General features: G+C 36.3%; 2 protein-coding genes across 3 annotated transcripts in view; both read left to right on the top strand.

Moving 5' to 3' along the window:
- The first annotated feature begins 1,051 nt into the window (after window positions 1-1,051).
- LOC113050625 (solute carrier organic anion transporter family member 2A1-like) lies at window positions 1,052-17,925 on the top strand. Its single transcript, XM_026213801.1, has 14 exons — window positions 1,052-1,200; window positions 8,238-8,375; window positions 8,691-8,853; window positions 9,642-9,857; window positions 9,948-10,046; window positions 10,161-10,297; window positions 11,295-11,370; window positions 12,648-12,812; window positions 12,946-13,153; window positions 14,555-14,702; window positions 15,804-15,964; window positions 16,078-16,142; window positions 16,696-16,816; window positions 17,024-17,925. Exons 1-14 carry the CDS (start codon window positions 1,141-1,143, stop codon window positions 17,142-17,144), a joined length of 1,878 nt encoding a protein of 625 aa, XP_026069586.1. The 5' UTR covers window positions 1,052-1,140; the 3' UTR covers window positions 17,145-17,925.
- Window positions 17,926-18,746: 821 nt separating this feature from the next.
- LOC113050623 (ras-related protein Rab-6B) overlaps window positions 18,747-20,286 on the top strand; it is an 80,135-nt gene continuing 78,595 nt past the window's right edge. The window contains exon 1 of one of the 2 annotated variants that reach the window (XM_026213799.1): window positions 18,747-18,981. In XM_026213799.1, the coding sequence (XP_026069584.1) occupies window positions 18,912-18,981 (70 nt within the window). In that variant the 5' untranslated portion in view covers window positions 18,747-18,911. The remainder of the gene's footprint in view (window positions 18,982-20,286) is intronic. The other variant, XM_026213800.1, reaches the window with a different exon arrangement.

The following is a 20,286-nucleotide window of genomic DNA, read 5'->3' as shown; positions in this document are numbered from 1 at the left end:
ATTATTATAAAAAAATTTCTGGGTCTCAGGAGAATAAGTCTGTATCAGGTTGTAGGACTTTGACCGTGGAGTGCAGCAATGGACAGAGACTCACATGGGCTTCAGTTATGATCATCAGTATGACACAGCAAGCATAACAATACTGGACTTTGATTTGGTCGTTACACTCAAAGTTTCTGTTCATTTAGATGAAGGGTACAGAAAACATCCAAGTCTTAAGTCTCACAAATGTTGCCTAATTATTAGTGCCAAGCCCATAAGACAGAACTAAATGACTATAGCTTGCAAATAGCAACAAGATGGACTTAATTCGCTTAATAAACAGTGATTAGGATTACAAATACAAATAATGCAGTAAAAGGTTTTTGCATTTACACTGCTAATTTAAGTGTTATTAATAGCATTTTTTAGTTGGTTTTCCAAAATGTGTGTTTTAGTTAAATTAAACAAAAATATGCATTATATTGACAATTTCAATTTGTAATTTTTCAGTAAGAATATTTTTTTTAGCAATAAAATTGATTTAATCATCATAAAAGAAAAAAAAAAACTTGTTTACAAATATTTTTAGAGTTTTACAATTTCTGCTCATTTTAAAGGATATGTATGTCCACAGATCATTCATCATTAAAATTATTTTAAATAGGCTATTATTTTAAGACATGGAATTTGATAATAGAAAACGTTATTTTAAAGATGAGTATTAAAAAGCTTGTAAAATGTCATTATTATAAATGCATGTTTAGTGTATAACGCAATGCGCACAAATATAAAAGCAAAATGACTTCTGTTCTTCTCTTGTGTCATTAGATTATGTCTAGTTGAATGATTTACAGTTTATGACGTGTGTTTGCACAGATTCCTTACCAAAAGTGCAGTAAGTCCGTGTACTATGATAATATGAAGATTTACAAATCCGTTTCTGTGACATGGGGGAGTGAGAGAGAAATAAATAAATAAAACTACCACCAAAACAATCGCGCGTGGAGTAGTGGGCGGAGTCGTGAGCATTGGGAGGGGCTCATGACATCACTGATAATGGATATATAGTCACTCACAGAGGATCGTCGAAGTGGAATCGTGTTTGTTCATCCTTCTTGAAACAACCCTAACAACCAACTTCATCCTTTATAGGAAAACATGGACATATACGCCAAAGACCTAAAGAAACCCAAGCCAGCTTTGTTTTGTAACGTAAAGGTAAATTATTACTGTTGTTTTATGGTTATTGATGAATACTTATAATAACGATTATAATAACGATCCAAAATTCACGCAATAATAATATTGCGTTTGATATATTAATTTAATTTGTTCATTTAATGTAAAATTACAGTATTGTTACTTTTGCTTTTGTTCACTGTCATTTAAATGCATATTAAATAGTAATTTAAAGTGCACTTGCTCTTATTGCTTGGGTGATATGATGTGACAGTGGAGGTATATAATATTATTATTTTTGCTGTCGTGATTTGTATTGTCACTGGACTTGGAACCTGATGTTTTGTTTTTTACTCTTGTAAATTTTGATACAAGGGCTTTGTGTTTTAATTAGTCAATTGTCCTTGATATATATATCAAACCACCAAGAGCCCATCTTCAGGGTTATAAAGTTTTGCTATTTTCAATCCCTTATCCTCTGCTCATCTGTATTGTGAATATAGTAAACCGTTCACTGGGTCTAATTCATTAATTCATGCTGGTTTATTTTATGTCTTTCATTTGTAAAGCCCAGATTGTTTGAAGCCTTAATTAGAGGCATTTGACAGCCGAAACAGGTTTTGCTGATTGTGACTGTAAGTGCTGATAGACTTCTGTCATCTTGAAGGAGCTGTAGCAGCTTAGGATGAGGACCTCAGCCTAGAGGGCAGTACTGTGTATCATGGCTCACCAGAAGCCATGCTTAGTTGAAGTGCAGCATTCATTCGCCTTTTACTCTCAAGCAAATGTCTGTGGAATGCAGGGATGTAAGACAAAAATATGGTTCTGCCATCTTGCGCATTATGTTTTCAATGCATTCAGCATTTAATTATGATGTTTTTGTGTTTGGAAATTGTTTGGATAAAGATCTGCCTGACCACAGGCTGTTGTGGTGTCAAAACTTTTTCATCTTGGCTTTGCCAGAGATTCATGGATTTGTATATGATTGATAATATCTGTTCATTTCTCCAAACAGCATTTTGTTTTTCTTTTACCGCGATACACAGATCTTGACCAACATTATCTATGTTTAAATGCTCCCGAATCATCCATTAGTAATTGGACTGATGCCTCAAAAGGACTGAAAAGACTTCATGTAAACATTTAAACTGAGCTGAGCTGAATCCAAATTAAATTTGGATTAGATTGAAAGGGGTGGTGTAGACTTAAAACAATCCAGTAAATAGTAAATAACTATATGTATATATGATTCAAAAATACCTTGCACACAATGTTTAAAAGAAACTGTTAATGACATAATATGTTTACATACGTTTCACTTCTTAATAATGTGCATATCTTTATTTTCTTCTCATGAACTGATCAGTTAAGCAGACTGATTTATTCAATATTTGCTTAAAACAACTCTTGACAGACTTGTCAACAAGGGAATGCTTCACGGTAGCTCCAGTTGTAGCAGCTTTGCTCAGAATACAGAAATGCACATGTAAACCAAAATGTGAACCGGATTGCAGAATCTGAAAAAGGAAATTAGTGCTTGTAAACGTAACCATTATTTGCTTGTTGTGCTATTTCAAATTTGCGGTGATCGTTTGACCCCTATAGCTTAACCTTGGACTTAGGCATTATAGAAGATTCCATCTGAGTTTCTCTGGATTTGCATAAACCCTTCAGACTCATACTTGCTCATTCCTTCACCTAAACTAACTTCCGACGAATCACCTCTGACAAACAGCCCAGAGGTTGTTGGTCATATTAGACGAGAAGAAAATTAGTTTCACACCTACTTCAGATCTGTTTTGTGTAGTTGTGATATTTTGTTGGCATGTTACAAGAACCTTAAATAGAAACAATTCCAATGAAGATGGTTGTTTGGAATTACAATAGACAGTTTGACATGACACAGATACAGAAATGTCTGCTTAGTTTTCCCTGCTCGGTTTTTATAGAATGTTTGGCTTTCCCCTCTTACTAGGAACTGTCTGTTGTTGTGGTCATTTATATTGAACGAATCAGAGTACAAGTAGTGAGAGGCACTCTCCAAAATCAACAAAGCTACAGCTAAAGATCCAAAGTCGCAGGGCTCTTTCGCTCAGAACTTTATATGTTTGTAAGGTTGTGAGAGTGTTACGTCTAAATGGATTGCGTTCTAATAAGGCATAACTGCACATGTTGAATGGACAGGTTTTGGAGATATGTATTTTGTTTATTGGAGTGAGTCAGGCAGTGATGACGTATGTTGAAAGAAGGTGTAGAACATGCTGTTCAGTGTACTTGGCCTGTTTGCAATCCTTAACTCCCCCCTTTTGAGACTGAAACTCATTTGAACTGACAGGTAATGCTATTACGTCCCCTTGGAATTATAAGGTTCTGTCTGCATTCTGAGTAGTTTTGAGATATTGAGCTTCAAAGTTTTGCATTCCATTCGACTGTGTGGATAGATCCTTATTGTTTTTTAAATAAAAATAAAGGCTACAACATAAAAAAAATCTATCACATAATGTAAATAAGTTTTCACAGAATAACACTATGGGAATAAATCATTTTTGACAAAAATGTCAGATAGAACCTTATAATTCCAAGGGGATGATTATACAACATGATGTTTTTTTTTTAAATTAATGTTTAGCTTTAAGATATTTTTTACTTTTTCCACTGTTTTGCTTTTCTCCATTAGCATTTTACATTAACATTAACATCTCTGCTGTCAAGCCACCTTATTTAGTTTAAATGCAGGATGGGATTTCAAAATGAGCCTGTCATTAGACTGAAATTAGACTGTCACATTGATCTTGCACTTTTCCATTTATTCTACCATCAACTGATTTGCTCTTGGCAGTATGCACAATGTAATATTGTCATGCATAGATTTATTTACACTTTACTAGGAAAAAAGATTAGTTGAATCTGTATCGCATTAGCGTGGAACAGCTCTCCAGATTTTTTCACTTGATTTCATTGAATCGCTGCTGACAACCTCTAACAGTTTTAGTGTCCCATTTGCAAGATTTTCTTTGAAGCCATTTAATGTGAAAGTCTGTGAATTCAGACATAGCCAGCGACTTCATCATTTTCTCGGAGCTGGACTTGAGAGACATGATCATTTGCAGTCGTTTATTAAATTCTGCTTGTCATCACTAAATGTGTTCTTGTAATATGAATAGAAAATGGGTTCTGCTCATTTCAAGCCATGGTGAAAATCCTTCTGAATGTCCTGTTATTTTTGCTGCTGTGGTGCACAGGATGAACATCAGGGTTGTACTTTTTGACTGTTTAACTTTTATATCCTGAGGAAATTCAAAAATGTCTTCTTAATGGCTCCTGTAACATGTGATAGCAGTGCAGAGTTGCATGTAAAACATCAGACTTCAAAGTCAGTTTTTCCCCTGATTCTCTTTACTCAGCAGGAATCTTCATGCAGCACAATAGCTCTTGAGGAGGGGCAGAAATCCAGGTCTGGACAGACGACAGGAACTGCTTTTCAGCACTTTCATCAAATCTTTCACCGCTGGTTTTCTGTCTGTGGAGTTTGAATCACTCACTGTATCCTAAGAACATTAGTCCTGATCTAACAGTGTCAGTGCAATTCAAACATCATTAAAATGCTCTGATGATTCGAAACGAATGACACTCTATTAAAACCTCCTAAAGGCGCATAAGTTCACTCGGCGGTCATCTTGCCATTTCCCGTCTTCTTGAACAGGGAAATGAAAGTTTTAATTGACTGAACTCTTCAAATCTGTTAAATACAGTTTTTTTCTCAATTCACGCAAGCGTGCCAAGGCCTACATGCTTGAGGTAACTGTAGGACAAATGTCTGACAATAATTTTCTCCTAAATATGGCAGGCTTGCTTTATATTTGCATTATTCTTCCAAAATTCCAAAACCCATTCACACATTGCTTCAGTACAAAGCAAATATTTCATTATGCTTTGTGCTTACCCGAGGCTACTTTTCTAATTGTGATTCACGGCACAGCGAGTGATCAAACGCGTGCCAGCTCTGCAAAAGATTTACAACTGCTTGTGGAGAAGTTTGCACTGATGAGTCTGCCAGCTGTAATTTGCATAGGAACCTGTGTCAAGTTTTTCTGTGCATGTGCTATTGCTTGAGCTTTTGTTTAAACCTAATATCTGGCAAAACAGTAACATGCCCTGATCATAGTACACATATACTACCTCAGGGACACTTATTGAGTAATGGCCTCTGGAGAGAGATTGCTCATAGTGTCAGTCTGTCAGAGAGCCTTGAGAAAACAATAAAAAAAGATCAATCTGCTCGAACTTCCTTGTAACATTATATGTGAAGGTTTACAGATGTGGCTGCAGTGTTTCGAATAATTTGTGCTGAGCCTAATGTGGAACTGGGACTGGGTTGGAAAGAGGTTCAGACCTGCCATTCAAATGTCTAACACAGGCATTTAGTTGGGCTGCTTGAGTAGACACAGCCTATCAAAAATATTTCCGTAAGCCCATTTGCTGCAGAACAAGAAGGAAATCGTATCAACTGTGTCAAAAGCAGCTATTATGTGTGCTAACAAACCATAAAGCTGAAGGTTTAATGGGAGCATTAGCTGTCCTAGAAGCCGTCCGAAAGCATAGCGCTTAGGCCTGCAACGGTTGAGAGCAGGCGGCGAGTGGAGGAGAGGGATTCATGTCTTGTGTTTGTTTAGGAAATCCAGTCCAGATCTCTACATGCCCCATCAGATTGCTTCATGCCTCTGAGACCTCTGCAAACGTTCCTCTTTTTGTGTTAATGGCGTCTTGGGCACGGAAAAAGCACTATACCATATGGGAGCAGCTGTCTCTCTCTCTCTCTCATACACAAACAGGGAAATGTTCCAATTTATGAGCTTTTATCCCCTCTGCATTTCTGGTTTCGTCAAGAGCCTCTCTCTCTCTCTCTCTCTCTAGAGAGAGAGAGAGAGAGAGAGAGAGAGAGGTGAACGAACGCGGCTAACTCTCTAGACAAACATTACTATCAGTGCTTTTGCCAGCTAGTACAAGAAATAAATATGACTAGCTCTCAGCTTCAGCCCTTTTTATGCTTCGTTATGCATAGTATGCATCTCATAAAACATGTTATTTCAGGTATTCTTGATTTTCTTTTCATTCACCTATTTAAGGGTCACTGGATATTCTAGGATTCTTAAAAGAGGGGGTCTTAAAACAGTTGCTGAGAGGATTAATTAATCAATATTACACATGTTACACGTGTTTCAACAGAGAAGAAGAGCACCTTATCTGTCCATCAGTTAACCCAATTTTGGAATATGTGGGGTGCTAAGAAAATAAATTATATTGATGACTTCAGAATTACTTCCTAAAGAAAATGGGCTAAACTGGGGCAATTAAAAATTCCGACAGGGCTATAGCCACCCCCACAACCACCCTCCCCCCAGGACTGGTGTAGCACCATCACTGCTCCTAATCAAACCGTATTATAGTACATGAACCAATGTTAGAAAATTCTATTTGGCACCACTGGCGGGACAGAAATTACAAACTTCAATTAAGTTGAATTAAATTTGGTAGTTTTATTTTTAGGACCGGGACTCGATTAAAAAAATTAATCTAATTAATTAGAGGCTTTGTAATTAATTAATCGAAATTAATCGCATTTTAATCGCATATAAATATTTGACCTGAAAACAGTGAGAAGTAATTTTTTTTCACATGGATTTATAGTATACCATTGAATAATGACTGAATACATAAGCTTAAGCAACAAAATATTGTTTAGTTTTGTTCAACCAAGTCTAGCAGACCAGTGCAATTTTTGCCATGAAGTGTAGCAATAGAATATTTAGAAACAATTTAGAAATAGTACATTTCAGAAATTCAGGAAGCTTATAGGTGCTGGAACCTTCTGTAAAGATTTTTTTAAGTAAAACACAATACTGTCAATTACATTCAGAACATTGGAAACACTGACTATTAGAAAACATCTCTCTGTTGCTTCAGAGGCCATAACATACTAAGTCCAACTCTCAATAACCTTGGCCAAAACAATAAAGAGTTCAACATAAACCGTTGCACCAACAAAATAATATATAGTTCAACATAAAGTGTAAAGTCCACGCTAGCTGCTATATGTTTTGCGTTGAGGTGATACTTGAGGCTCGATGTGCTGCAGGCTGCATTGATATGCGGAGGCGGAGCGAACGCTAGTTGGTGCTTCAGTATAATCGGTCCGCCGGAACAAATCCAGTGAGAAACGTTCCGCGGTGCAAAAATAAGTTATTAAAAATGCGGGAATTTTTTTTTCTGTAATTAATTAATCTTAGTTAACGCGTTATTTTTTGTGTAATTAATTAATCTCAATTAACGCGTTAAAGACCCGGCCCTATTTATTTTACTTAGGAGTATTTGGCTTCCCATAATCAATCATCTTTAGGCTTCCTTAAAGAGCCAATCAGATTTCAGATAAGGCTGATGCCCATGTGGCTCAACCCCTAGCTCCGCACCTGGCCACACCCTAGTAGTTACTTAAGTTACTTAAATTTTGATGAAACTGAAGTCTTCTGCCAGATTTCTGCTGGTTGGATTTTGAGATGTGAGTGGACTAAATGCAGCAAAAATGATTCAAGGTTACAGTCGATTTTGAAGGGGCGCAGTTTAAGTGGACTTAATCAGTGCTTGCCAATCATGTTCCTGGAGCCATCCCAACACTGCACATTGTACATGTCTCCTTAATCAAAAACATGTCAAATGTGCAGTGTTGTGGGGGCTGTGGTTGGGAACCACTGGACTCAATTACATGTTGATTGCATGACATTATAAAAAAAAAAAAAGTACATTTTTAAGATCTATAACATTTATTTACAAAATAGATAAGTTGAATTCTCAAAAGAAAGATAAAATAAGAAAAGTGTCACTCGGTTAAACAGAGACACTACTGCTCCCAATTTTCCATTTTATGAACCACCTTTGTTTTATCACTTATTTATATAGTTTATAAAACATCAAGTTCCTTTAATCATATGGAAATGTTTAGTACACTTGTGTACCATTTGGTAATCATAAGCCTTGTGTCTGGTGGTTCTTGTAAGCTTTGTCGCTCTCTCTTCCTGTAGATCTTTGTGCTGTGTCATGGCCTGCTCCAGGTCACTCAGCTGTTATACAGCTCTTACTTCAAGAGCACCATCACCACAATCGAGAGACGCTACGGCCTGGACAGCCTCTCCTCAGGAACCATCTCTTCCCTCCATGAGGTACTGATCACCCCTCACAGTCACCCAGAGTCATCTATGGCTTGCTTAAGTGAAACCATTAAAATCAGTGAAGTCCTAACTAATAAAAAAATGAACTCTTTAGATATTAACATTTTGAAAACAATATTTTACAAGTTAAGCCAATTTTCAGTTATTCTGCTCTTCTCTGGTTATTGAATATCAGTTATTGCTGTATTCTTCTAGGCAATATTACAATTATTTTAATGTTTATGATCTATAACTAGATCATATTTTTCTATTTTATGTTTTGAGGCATGACTTGTTTTCCTCTTTTTTGTTGTTGTTTTTTTTTAGGTAGGGAACACAGTGTTCATAGCATTTGTTAGTTACATGGGTAACCGGGTTCACCGACCCCGATTCATTGGACTGGGGGGTGTGCTAATGTCCATCAGTGCCATAATCTTAGCTCTACCTCACTTCCTGTCCCAGCCCTACTCCTATGACTCTGTCCTGCATGGTAAGTGTCATTAAGACCATTAGCATCTTACACATCTCTTTTTTTCTTTTTCTTCTGCATGTTAATTTTGTTTTATGCCCCCATGCAGCGAGAAGGATCTTAGACTATATTCTCATCAGAATGATAATATCAGCATATTAATTTAAAACTGCTCGGGACATATTGAAGAAAACCAGACACAGAGGGGATCTTATATAACACAGCTGAATGATAAACATTAGCTTAGACATCACAGGGTGGTAGGCAGGTCTACAGGAAGTTGCTGCAACAACCCTCTCAGACAGGGTTTAGCATTAGGTTGAGAAAAACTCATGAAGAAATAAATCGATTGAAGCTGAAGAGGAAACAACGGACAGAGTGAAAAGTGGAAAGAGATTAGGACAAAGTACTGCAAGATACTGTTGAGATAAAGGCTCTCTCTGAAGAGAAAGTCACTTGGAATTTACTCCAAAAGATAACCGCTATCTCTTTTCACTTTCTTTATGCTTCATTCTCTCACTTCCCCAATTCTTTCTGGAGATTCTGTCATTTGGCCGTATAAATAACAATGCTATGCAAACGTTAAAAGAGATATGAAGCCACCTACATAAGACATTCAGTGCATAGCTCACTCAGTTATTTTCTTTTACTCATTTTCATGTTGCTTCAAGCCTGTAGAACTTTCTTTCTATTTGTCTTAATTATTCCAGTAAACTTTTATTAAAGCTACTAAACACTAATATTTGGATGGCTGATGTGAAGTGATGATTGGGATGAATGTGGTCTTTTTTTGTGTCTCAATCCAACAGCGAGCAAAAACGACATGTGTTATTTGCGTGCGAATGCAACGGGGGCTGAGGCGTGTGCTCAGGAGGATTCACGGAAGCTTGAGGACACCAGTAAATTCTGGGTGTTAATGGCTACGGCCCAGCTGCTGTTCGGAATCGGTTCTGTCCCCATCCAACCCTTTGGGATATCTTATATAGATGACTTTGCAGGAGCTGGGAATTCTGCTCTCTATATTGGTACTTTGTTTTCATGGTTTTCGTAATGTCCATTGAAGGAACTTTAAAGAGTGAAAAGATTAACGAGGTTTGTGTTGTTGCATGTTGCAGCCATTCTCTTTGCCGTGTCAGTCTTTGGGCCGTCCTTTGGATATCTCCTGGGCTCTGTAGTTTTGCAGATTTATGTGGACGTGGACAAAGCCAGCGCAGGTTTGTTTACCTTTTAAATCACAGCAACAAATGATTCCTTTTTTCTGTATGCTATTTGTACCAGTGTATTGTTCAGTGTTAGTGTTACATAAAACACAGTTTTCTTTCGTCTAGGGGAGGCATTGGAGTTGACCCCTGATGACCCTCGATGGGTCGGAGCATGGTGGATGGGTCTGCTCATCACTTCTGGAGGTCTTGCTCTCACCTCAGTCCCTTACTTCTTCTTTCCCAGAGCACTTGATGTAGAGAAGGTTAATCACAGCTTTGTATTCATAACAGCTGAGCATCAAATGAGCATTTGATCACAGATAAAGTAAAATATTGTATAAAATCATTACATTGTAATGTAACAGATTCTATTTTAAATGCATTTTTTTCGATTATTCTTTGATGAATTGAAAGGTCAAAACAACAACCTTTATTTTATTTTATTTTTTTATTATTGGCATTACTGTCACTTTTGATCATCCTTAAAGAAAGCATACATCTCTTGAAAAAAAAACACATGAATAATAATAAATCCCCTACTGAATGGTCGTATGTACTTGTAATATACCTCTGTTATAAGGTTTCACTGCTGTGTTTCCTACTATTTGTAAAAGAAGATAAAATAAGCCCTGATCTTGTAGGTTGCTTATATTTTCTGTCACAAGCATTATATGCCATCTCCATAACCCAAACTTTAAAAGAAATATGTGGCAACTTTAGATAGCTTTACTCATATAAATCATGTCTGAGCTAACCACAGCAGAAAAAAAGACTTCTGCTTTTATCATATGCATGATGAGCAAATAATGTCAACACCATCAGTGCGACAGATCTTCAGCCTGACAATGGTGGTAGTTCAATAGATGCAACAGAGTTTGCAACCATCCTCTATTATCCATTTGTTAATCTAATCTGGTCCAATTCATTCCAAAATATTGGTACATCAATTTGATTTTTGCTCTTTTTTTTTTACCATGTGTGTGTCGCTGTGCTTAAGAATCACTGTATTCTGACAGTTTTTATGGAGAAATTCCAATAATGCAAGTACTGTAGCTGCCATCCTGTCACGATGAATTTTGATAACCTGTGTGTTTGACAGTGTGAAACTAGTACACAGTGTTTTTGAATGTGATATGCAGTAGGCAATAGGTTTACATGTACAGTGAGAAGCTGAGGCTGTTACCGTATTCCTGAAATCTCTTCACTGCACGGCGTCATCTTTTAAAAAAAAAAGACTAATTTTAAAATCATCTTTTGCAGTCTTTTGAATTGGAAGGTGACATCATCAAAGAAGACCCCAAGAAGACAGAGGGCTCCATGCTGGATTTCTTAAAAAGTGAGTCCACTCTATCTGATTTTTTAGCAGACTTACCCATTAGTATAACTATAGCTATTTGTATAGTTGTAGCCGTTTAAATAGTTTACTTGCAGTTAGAAATCAAGTTAGCTTTGGTAATCAAAATTTCTGCAGTCCTGTGCTTGTTGTTGAGGTCTACGTGCGCTGTGTGTCAATGTCTTGTCTGTTGAGTCATACATCATGCTGAGGTTGTTAGTGTAACAGGATCTGACTCTTCTTATGAATATACTGGCCTCCAGGGCATGATTTGTAAGCAGCTGGTTTATGCATGATCATGCTTTTATTCATGTGTATTCAAGGCTAATTGATTTCCTGTTTCAAAATAGTTACCAGGTACACACACCCATTTATAAACATTTGTGACCCTGGACCACAGAACCAGTCTTAAGTCGTTGGGGTATATTTTCAGCAATAGCCCCCCCAAAAAAACATTGTATGGGTCAAAATGATAGATTTTTCTTTTCCATGAAGATATTTTGTAAATTTCCTACCTTAAATATATCAAACTTAATTTTTGATTAGTAATATGGATTGCTAAGAATTCATTTGGACAACTTTAAAGGTGATTTTCTTAGTATCTAAGAAGGTGATTTACTTTTTATGCACCTTCGGATTCCAGATTTTCAAATAGTTGTATTTCTGCTGAATATTGTCAGATTGTAATAAACCATACATCAATGGAAAGCATGTTTATTCATAATCAGTGAAAAATTGGTTTTGTGGTCTAGGGTCACATTTGCAGGAAAAAAAAAATTAAAAGGTGTTGTTCATGAGAGCTCAGTAATACCAGATGGAGTGGTGTAAAGATCCATAAAGAGATGATTGAATGAGTTTGGTGTGGAAGAACTTGACTGGTCCACACAGAACTCTGACCTTAACCCCATCCAAGACATTTGAATGAACTTAAATGGAGATTGCGAGCCAGGTTTTCATGTCCAACATTAGTGCCTGACCTCCGAAATGCTCTACTTTATTAATGGGCAAAAAAATGCCAGATAAACACTTCAAAATCAATTGGAAAGCCTTCCCCGAAGAGTGGAACCTGTTATAGTTGCAAAGGAGGGATCGACTCAATATTAATGTCTGTGTATTTAGAATGAGTCTCTGTTTGTGTAATGCTCAGAAGTCCCAATACTGTGCTCATTTTGGTCACAAATTATGTTTATCTTTGCAATTATTAAAGGTTAAATTGGAACTCACTTTTAAATATGTCAACATCTGTTTCTGTCTTCTGTGGTCTGTCTGTATTTTTGCAGTGTTCCCTAAGATGTTTGCTAAGCTGCTGATGAGTCCTGTCTTCATGCTGCTGGTTCTATGCCAGTGCTGTTTCTCCTCTGTAATCGCTGGAATCGCCACCTTCTTTAGCAAGTTCCTGGAACGGCAGTACAGTGCCTCTGCGGCCTACAGCAGCCGTCTTATTGGTAAGCCAACATAATCAAAAAATACATATGATTACAGTTTTCATGGCTAACTTGTCTCAGACATTCCTTTGTATGGTTTCGCGTTTGCCATTTTATTTTACTGAGCACAATCTCTTATGTGTGAATAAATCAGGTGCTTTAATCCTGCCGTCCATTGCTGTGGGGATGGTGCTCGGGGGTCTGATCATGAAACGCTGGGGGTTGTCGTTCAGAGCCATTCCACGCTTCTCTGTTGTAATGCTCACCATCTCCGTCTTCTGCTGTGTGCCCCTCTTCTTCATGGGCTGCTCCACGCAAGATGTTGCTGGTGTTTATCCCACAACATCTGATGTCATTAATGGGTGAGTTTAACATCATGTTCATTTCATTTAGCTGTCTCTTGGTATTGAGGATTTTATTTTTATATATTCCTAGAAATAAATAAATAAATATATATTTTTTTGTCAGATCTGGCTTGGGTAGGTGAGAAACCACAAAACAGAGTGTTCTCATTTGTTTGATTGCTTCCATGTTTTTTTTATATTCTCTTAAAATAAATATATAAATAAATAAAAACTCTCAGAAGACTGATTGCACACACAGTACGTCTGGAGACACTTGAGCTTAAGTTTCTTACTCAAAGGCACAATTGTGATAAGGACTTTTTTGGGGGGGCTATTTTGCTAATTTCCATCATAAAGTTATGCATTTGGGTGACACTTTTATCCAAGGCTAAATTGCCTTCAAATTATACTTTTTATTTGTTCATGTATCCCCTTAGAATCAAACCCATGAAGCTATTAGTGTTGCTAGCTGCATGCTCTAATGTTTGACTTATAGAAACACTTCCCATTACTACAGTGTTCCTGTAGCTCAATTGGTAGAGCATTGCTTATCAAGCGCAATGTTGTGGGTTTGATTCCCCGGGAACACATAATAGGTAAAAATTGATAGCCTGAATGCACTGTAAGTCGCTTTGGATAAAAGTGTCTGCTAAATGCATAAATTTAAAGATTTAAGAATTTACCAAAAATATATCACTAAAATAGGTTTTAAAATTATTTACATACACATATTTATACAAATATACTACACATATATTACATTTTTGGCCATACATTTTTTCCCCTATTTATGTTGTCCAGAAATATATTTTGTAACCTATTTTGGATTATGAAAGCATAGGCTAAATATGTTTTTCTTAGTCTGTGCTGTTTACAATATATAGGAACCCAAAGTTTATAACAGTATCTATAAATAGAGAATGTTAAAAGGAGCCGGTCCTCACAGGCCATTAAAAACACTGTTAAGATAAGCCTGTTCTTTGTCTTCTGTCAGTGTTTGGATTCAGACCATTGTGCTCTAGTGAAAGTTTGTATCTTTGGGTCCAGAACAACTTCCAGTGACATGCTGTATAATCAGTTGAGGGAGCACACAGGGGGAAACAGCAAGCGGCTCAAATCACTGAGAATAGCTTGAGTTCAGATCAACATCCAAAATGCTGTGTGTCCTACATATCTGAATACTGAAAGGAAATGCCATGAACTTTATGAACATACTCCTATTATTGTATCAAATACACACACAGTCCATAGCACCTGTGTGCTACTGTATATTCTTCTGAAGCTATACAAAAACTTTATGTGATATGACATTTTCAGTATTAACCACTGATCTATATATATACTACATTAAGATTACCAATGTATTAAATGTTTCTGTATTCTGCTAGTAGAGGCTAAACTGTGTCATTCTGCCGGCAGGCCTCATCTGTCCTGTAGTGCCAATTGCTCATGTCCCAGCAGCGCCTTTAACCCAGTGTGTGGAGAAAACAACATTGAATACATCTCACCCTGTCATGCTGGGTGCACAAACTTCACCATGGATCCAGAGAACCCTTACAGAATTCAGGTAAATAAGTCTAACAACCAAAACAGAATTTGGTAATGAAATTTCCATACCATTATCTCAAGCCAGAGTTCTAGCAAGGCCACTGCATACAGTAGATCTATCCATCTAGACCTTTATTAGCTCATTGCTGAAGCCGGATAGCAGCTCAGTGTGAGTGTCTACTGTACTAGCGACACTGAGCAAATGACCATTCACGGTCTGTTAGCGATCAATGGGTTGAGTCAAATCAATCCCTCATTAGTAAAACTTCCTGGAGGAAGTGCTTTGGGGGCACAGAACAACTAAGAAGTGGGCGTTAAAGCTTCTGCATAACTGCCCAGGAAGAGACTTTCAGGAGCAGCTGATAATGAATTATTATGTATGACACAGCACATATCATACCACGAGGTAATTATAGTGAGAAATAGAGTTGGGACTGGACTCCCTTGCTTGAATATAACAAAACAGGCGATGGAAATTGTGTCAGTAGAAGTCAATAGAGCACAAGGAAAGCGTTAGTGTTAGTATTTTGCAGCATCAAAGAAACTGTTGGTTTTTGTTCTCTTTAGAATTGTAGTATCCTTCTAGACATCACCTGTAATGATGTTTGTTATGAAGGTAAGCACTAATGCAGGGTTACTCAACTGGTTTTGCTAGCCCACAATTAACCGTGCAAAAGTCAAGAAAAATGTTTTTAAAAGTGAAATTTATTGGTTAGTGTATTATTGGTTTCTTATTCTTAAACCATGTTTGTCCTTGTTACATGTGAACCTTTATTTATTGAAGCTTGGATCAGATTGACTTTTATCTTGTGTGTCTTTTCAAGGATTTGACGTGTCATGTTATAATTTGTTTAATATCGTATAGTTTAATAAAATGCCTTTTACATAAAAACTAATTTGATTTTAAATAAGTTCATTTTTAAGTCTTAAATTTTATTTTATTTTATTTTTCCTGCTCCCTGTTACTTAGTGGATATTTTTTTTGCGTCTTAACTCAAACCAATTGTGGTCACCAATATTTTTCATTCAATCAGTTTTTGGTCCCAAATTGACATTCTAAATGCCAAATCTTGTTTGAAATGTCATAGCATAATAACATCCATTCTCTCTCCACACACAGAATTATAGTAATTGCCTGTGTATTCCTGGTCTGGCCACAGCCAAACCTGGCTCTTGTGCCAACACCTGCCCTCACTATCTCCTGCCTGTAATGCTCCTTATATCTCTGGCCGGATTTATTGCCAGCCTATCACACAACCCCATCTACATGATGGTGCTCCGGTGAGAAACATACAAACACCAAAACACTGCATTTAGTGTGAGAACTTCAAGTGTAAGAAATCTTGAGATATAGTGTTAGTATTTTATTTCACTCATTATGTCTTTACTTACAGGTCAGTTCCACCAGAAGAGAAATCCTTTGCCATAGGGGTTCAGTTTCTGCTTCTGCGGGTTCTGAGTAAGTAAAACACCAAAACACCTTATTTATTCTTAAATTCATTATTTTCAAGTGTGAAATGCAATTACAAATAATGCAAATAAATGATAAGTATGTGTACAGAGAAACATAAGCTTTATCCTGAAAGATCCTCAAAACAAGATAGTTGATAATACACAGAAATAAATAGAGAACACTGGTCAATGTAAACCACAGTGTAAATGATTCTCATATGAGAACACTTTCCTGAAAAAAAACAAAACAAAACACTTTCTAAATTGTGCAAATGTAATAGCAATACTTTAAGTACTGTAGCGCCCCCTTTTGGTCATTAAACAACAATCAATTTATCTATCTCTGTTACAGCTCCTAAATCTAAGAATAGTATTATGAACTATATATGTTTTTTTTTTTGTTTTTTTTGGTATTCTAGTGAATAATTATATATATATATATATATATATATATATATATATATATATATATATATATATATATATATATATATATATATATATATATATGTTTACATTTGTAGTAAAATTATTATTTTTTTCTCTCTCTCTTTGCTTAGCCTGGCTGCCAGCTCCAGCTCTTTTCGGGATGACCATAGACTCCACGTGTATCTGGTGGAAAATTGCTTGTGGAAAAAAGCAAGGATGTGGTTACTATGACAACAACCTCCTTAGAAACAGGTAAGAATATGTTCTCTTTTGACCTAAATGCATTACGAAGGTAAATCTGTGTCAGAAAATGTTAGATTTTTAATTAAGTGAGTTTAAATATACATACACACTGAATATATTCGGTCAAACAAGGCTAAAAACAGAAAGCACACTATGTTAATTAATGTTAATTGACTATATGGTGGCACTGATGATGATCATGATGACTTGTTTCAGGTATTTAGGACTTCAGGTGGGCTATAAGACATTAGGCATTGCACTCCTGGCATTCATTGGCTGGAAAATGCACCGGTCCAGAGAGTACAGCTTAGAGAAAAAGCCAGAGGGACCCCTGTGATGCCTCAACCCTGCTTAGTTTCGTGGCTAGAAACCCCATCCTTCCAATACCTGGCTGGAAATGGGATTCATTCAGTTTAGGATATTTCTCAAGTTGTATGCTACATTCTTGAGTATTTATTTCTGCCTGCATTCAAGTGGGGCCATAACTGGACACATTCAAGGACTTTCCACCTTCACTGTTAATTTTGGTATTAACAAATATATATAGTGCTCAAAACAACTGATCATACTCATAGTCACAGTTTTCATTAGCAGATTATTTCGCATTTAGGATTGTGGCACCTTTGGGGAGGACACAAACATAAGATAAATTTCGATATACTGTATTGTCTGTAACTTTGATTAATATATAATTGGATCATGTTTCAAAATGGTTTAAAGGTTTTATTTGAAGAGTATGTGAAGGATGTGAGATGCTCTTTATTACCAAATGCACACAGATACACGAGTGTGTCAAATATCAAACTGAGTTGAGGTGTGTAGCTTCATATGTCTATAGTAGCCTGAGCAGATTTAAAATGTTACTTCCAAATGTGAAGACATTTTGAAAATAGGCATCAGATGTTTGTAAAATATATTTTTATACTAGATATTGTCGTTGTATTGTATCTTTTGTGCATACTTTGTTGTTGTTGTTGTTTTGCTTAATACAAATGACAAATTGCTTTTCTAATTGCTGCTTGGAGTAATGAATCATAACTTTCTAAGTCTTTATTATGCAATATGTAACATTTATTTACCAATGTATAAGTTATTTCAAATATAAAAATTGTTCACAATTTGTAGCTTTTTTTTGTCATTTGGTTGATCTTTAATGAAAGCTCATTTCTGCCACATAAGAAAAAACAAAACATAATTTGGACATAAAAAGTCTTGACTTTATCCAATAATTATTACTTAATTTCTTTATGCCATAATTTTGATTTTTTTATCTCTCAATTGCAACTTTGTGTCATAATTATGACTTTTATTTCATAATTCTGAATTTTGTTTTTCATAATTTCACAATTTTGACAGTATATCTCATGATGATGACTTAATATATCATAATTACAAATTTTATCTCATAATAATGACTCATAATAATCTTTTTGCCTATTATGAAAAATGTTATAGGCTAATTATGTTTAGTTTTTTTCTAGTTTGTTTGTTTCAACTCATACTATACTGTATATTTTAATATAGCATTATCATTAATACTTTTAAAGTAACTTTTTATATAAGTTATGCAAACAAATTTACCAAACTTGAACCATAAGAAGTTATCAGGATTTGGTTGGTTATTGTAATCTTTTCGTTTTCTCTTTTATTACCAAAATTGGAATTCTTTCCAATGACCCCCGTGGACCCCCTTAAGTAGGCTACCCCCAGGGTACACATGTACATACAGTACCCCTGGTCGGGAATTACCAGCTATGAGATTTAACCGCTGCTGAACTCCAAGCACCACCCAAGTATTTTAACATAGATCTATGTATACTCTCCAGTGGGCGATACGACATGACGTCATGGTTGATACAGAAGACGTCACGATCCGTGGGTTGATACAGCATTACGTCTTGTATGTGCGCGAGAGAGAGAGAGAGAGAGAGAGAGAGAGAGAGAGAGGTGAGGCCGCGCATGCGCAGCCGCTATTAAGCCTGACAGCCGATCCAGTGCAGCATTCCCGTTTCCAAACGCACACTAGCGCCGCTTTCTCCATCGCTCTGCCCCATCCAGACATTTACACCGGTGGGAACACGCTGTTAAAAACAAGCCCTCAAACATGTCTGTGGGTAATGACTTTGGAAACCCTTTAAGGAAATTCAAACTCGTCTTTCTTGGAGAGCAAAGCGGTGAGTGTCATATTGGAATTGCCAAGGGAAGTTTTAATAACAAGCATTGCTATTGATTATTTATTTGCATCTGTATTCACCTCCTTGACTTGAACATGATGATAACATTTTATTAAACACCAAATTCATAGACCAGTGGATCTAGTGAGGCATGTTATTTGATGTGTGACGGGGTTCACATATTTAATTTTATTAAAGTTAAATTATTCTGATAAATAAAAGCTCTTATCAGCCTTTTTGTGGTTTTTGTATTTGTATTTGTATATTTATTGCTGAATTTTCAAATGGGCCACTTATGTAAAGAATAGCCTAGTAATAAAAAAATCAGTTCCAAATGATTATCAAGTTTAAAGACTTATTTTTATTTCATAATATTGCTTTAATGCTTTTTTAATGTAAAAATATAAACTAATGATTGAAATCACTGGATTTCATTAATTTAATCCAGTGACGGGCTATTTACTGCAGTCAAACATCTAAAATCTCTGGTGTTTTTAATAATGAACTATCAAGATTGTATTAAAGTTTCATAAATGCCCATTTGAATGCATTTGGAGACTCCAGTGTTTAAAATTTAGCTTGGTGTACTTACAGAACAGAATGAATAAATATATAAATAAATAAATAATGTGGTTGTTGAGACACACCCAGTGTGTGCCATTGAGAGAACTTGTGTAGCTGCAGCCTGCAGACTCTGCCTGGTATTGTTTCTCTGTGATGACAGTGATGACTGGGTCAGTTACCCATTGGTATGGTTGAATGAGTCCTAGCACTGCAAGTGATTTGAGTAGGTAAGTTAATGTTTAGCAGGGCAACTCATCTCTGATTTCCCCTCACGTTCTGGCCCCTGTCGTCATTCAAAACCTCCTATCAGATTAATAGAGCCTCCAGAATGTCTTAGCTGTCTTCAGATCTGTGGGACGTAAGTCTGGGATTGCGCTGCGGAGAGTATGATTCACACTGTGAGAGTAAACAATGGATGCTGCCATGGTACGGAGGCACTGCTTCTCTCCAGGGATTCTGATCCCGGCTTTATTTTGTTGTCTCCATCTGAAGCCTTTCAGAAATGTTGTGAAGTAGCAAAAAGACCCTCCTCACAGCTTTTTGTGGATTTCTCTGTGTTTTGTTGATGATCTCCATGCAGAATGTGTATCAGCTTGTGGATCTGTTACTTCCATAAAATCTCAACTTGTTAGACTGTGGCGGAGTTTTTATTACTGCAAAGAATTCCACATTTTCTTCAGTGAAATTAGAGAGAATATATGCACACTGTACTGTTTGAAAGTTTAACATTTTAAAATGTTC

Source organism: Carassius auratus, chromosome 31, assembly GCF_003368295.1.
Source record: "Carassius auratus strain Wakin chromosome 31, ASM336829v1, whole genome shotgun sequence".
Classification (NCBI taxonomy): domain Eukaryota; kingdom Metazoa; phylum Chordata; class Actinopteri; order Cypriniformes; family Cyprinidae; genus Carassius; species Carassius auratus.
Note: the sequence above shows the minus strand (reverse complement) of the source record. Positions and strands in the feature narration are given on the sequence as shown.

Bases quoted from the DNA above. Each gene is read 5' to 3' on its own strand.
- LOC113050625 (XM_026213801.1), top strand. From the start codon at position 1,141: ATGGACATATACGCCAAAGACCTAAAGAAACCCAAGCCAGCTTTGTTT. The intron at 1,201-8,237 runs GTAAATTATTAC...CTCTTCCTGTAG, and splicing joins CTTTGTTTTGTAACGTAAAG to ATCTTTGTGCTGTGTCATGG. The intron at 16,143-16,695 runs GTAAGTAAAACA...CTCTTTGCTTAG, and splicing joins TCTGCTTCTGCGGGTTCTGA to CCTGGCTGCCAGCTCCAGCT.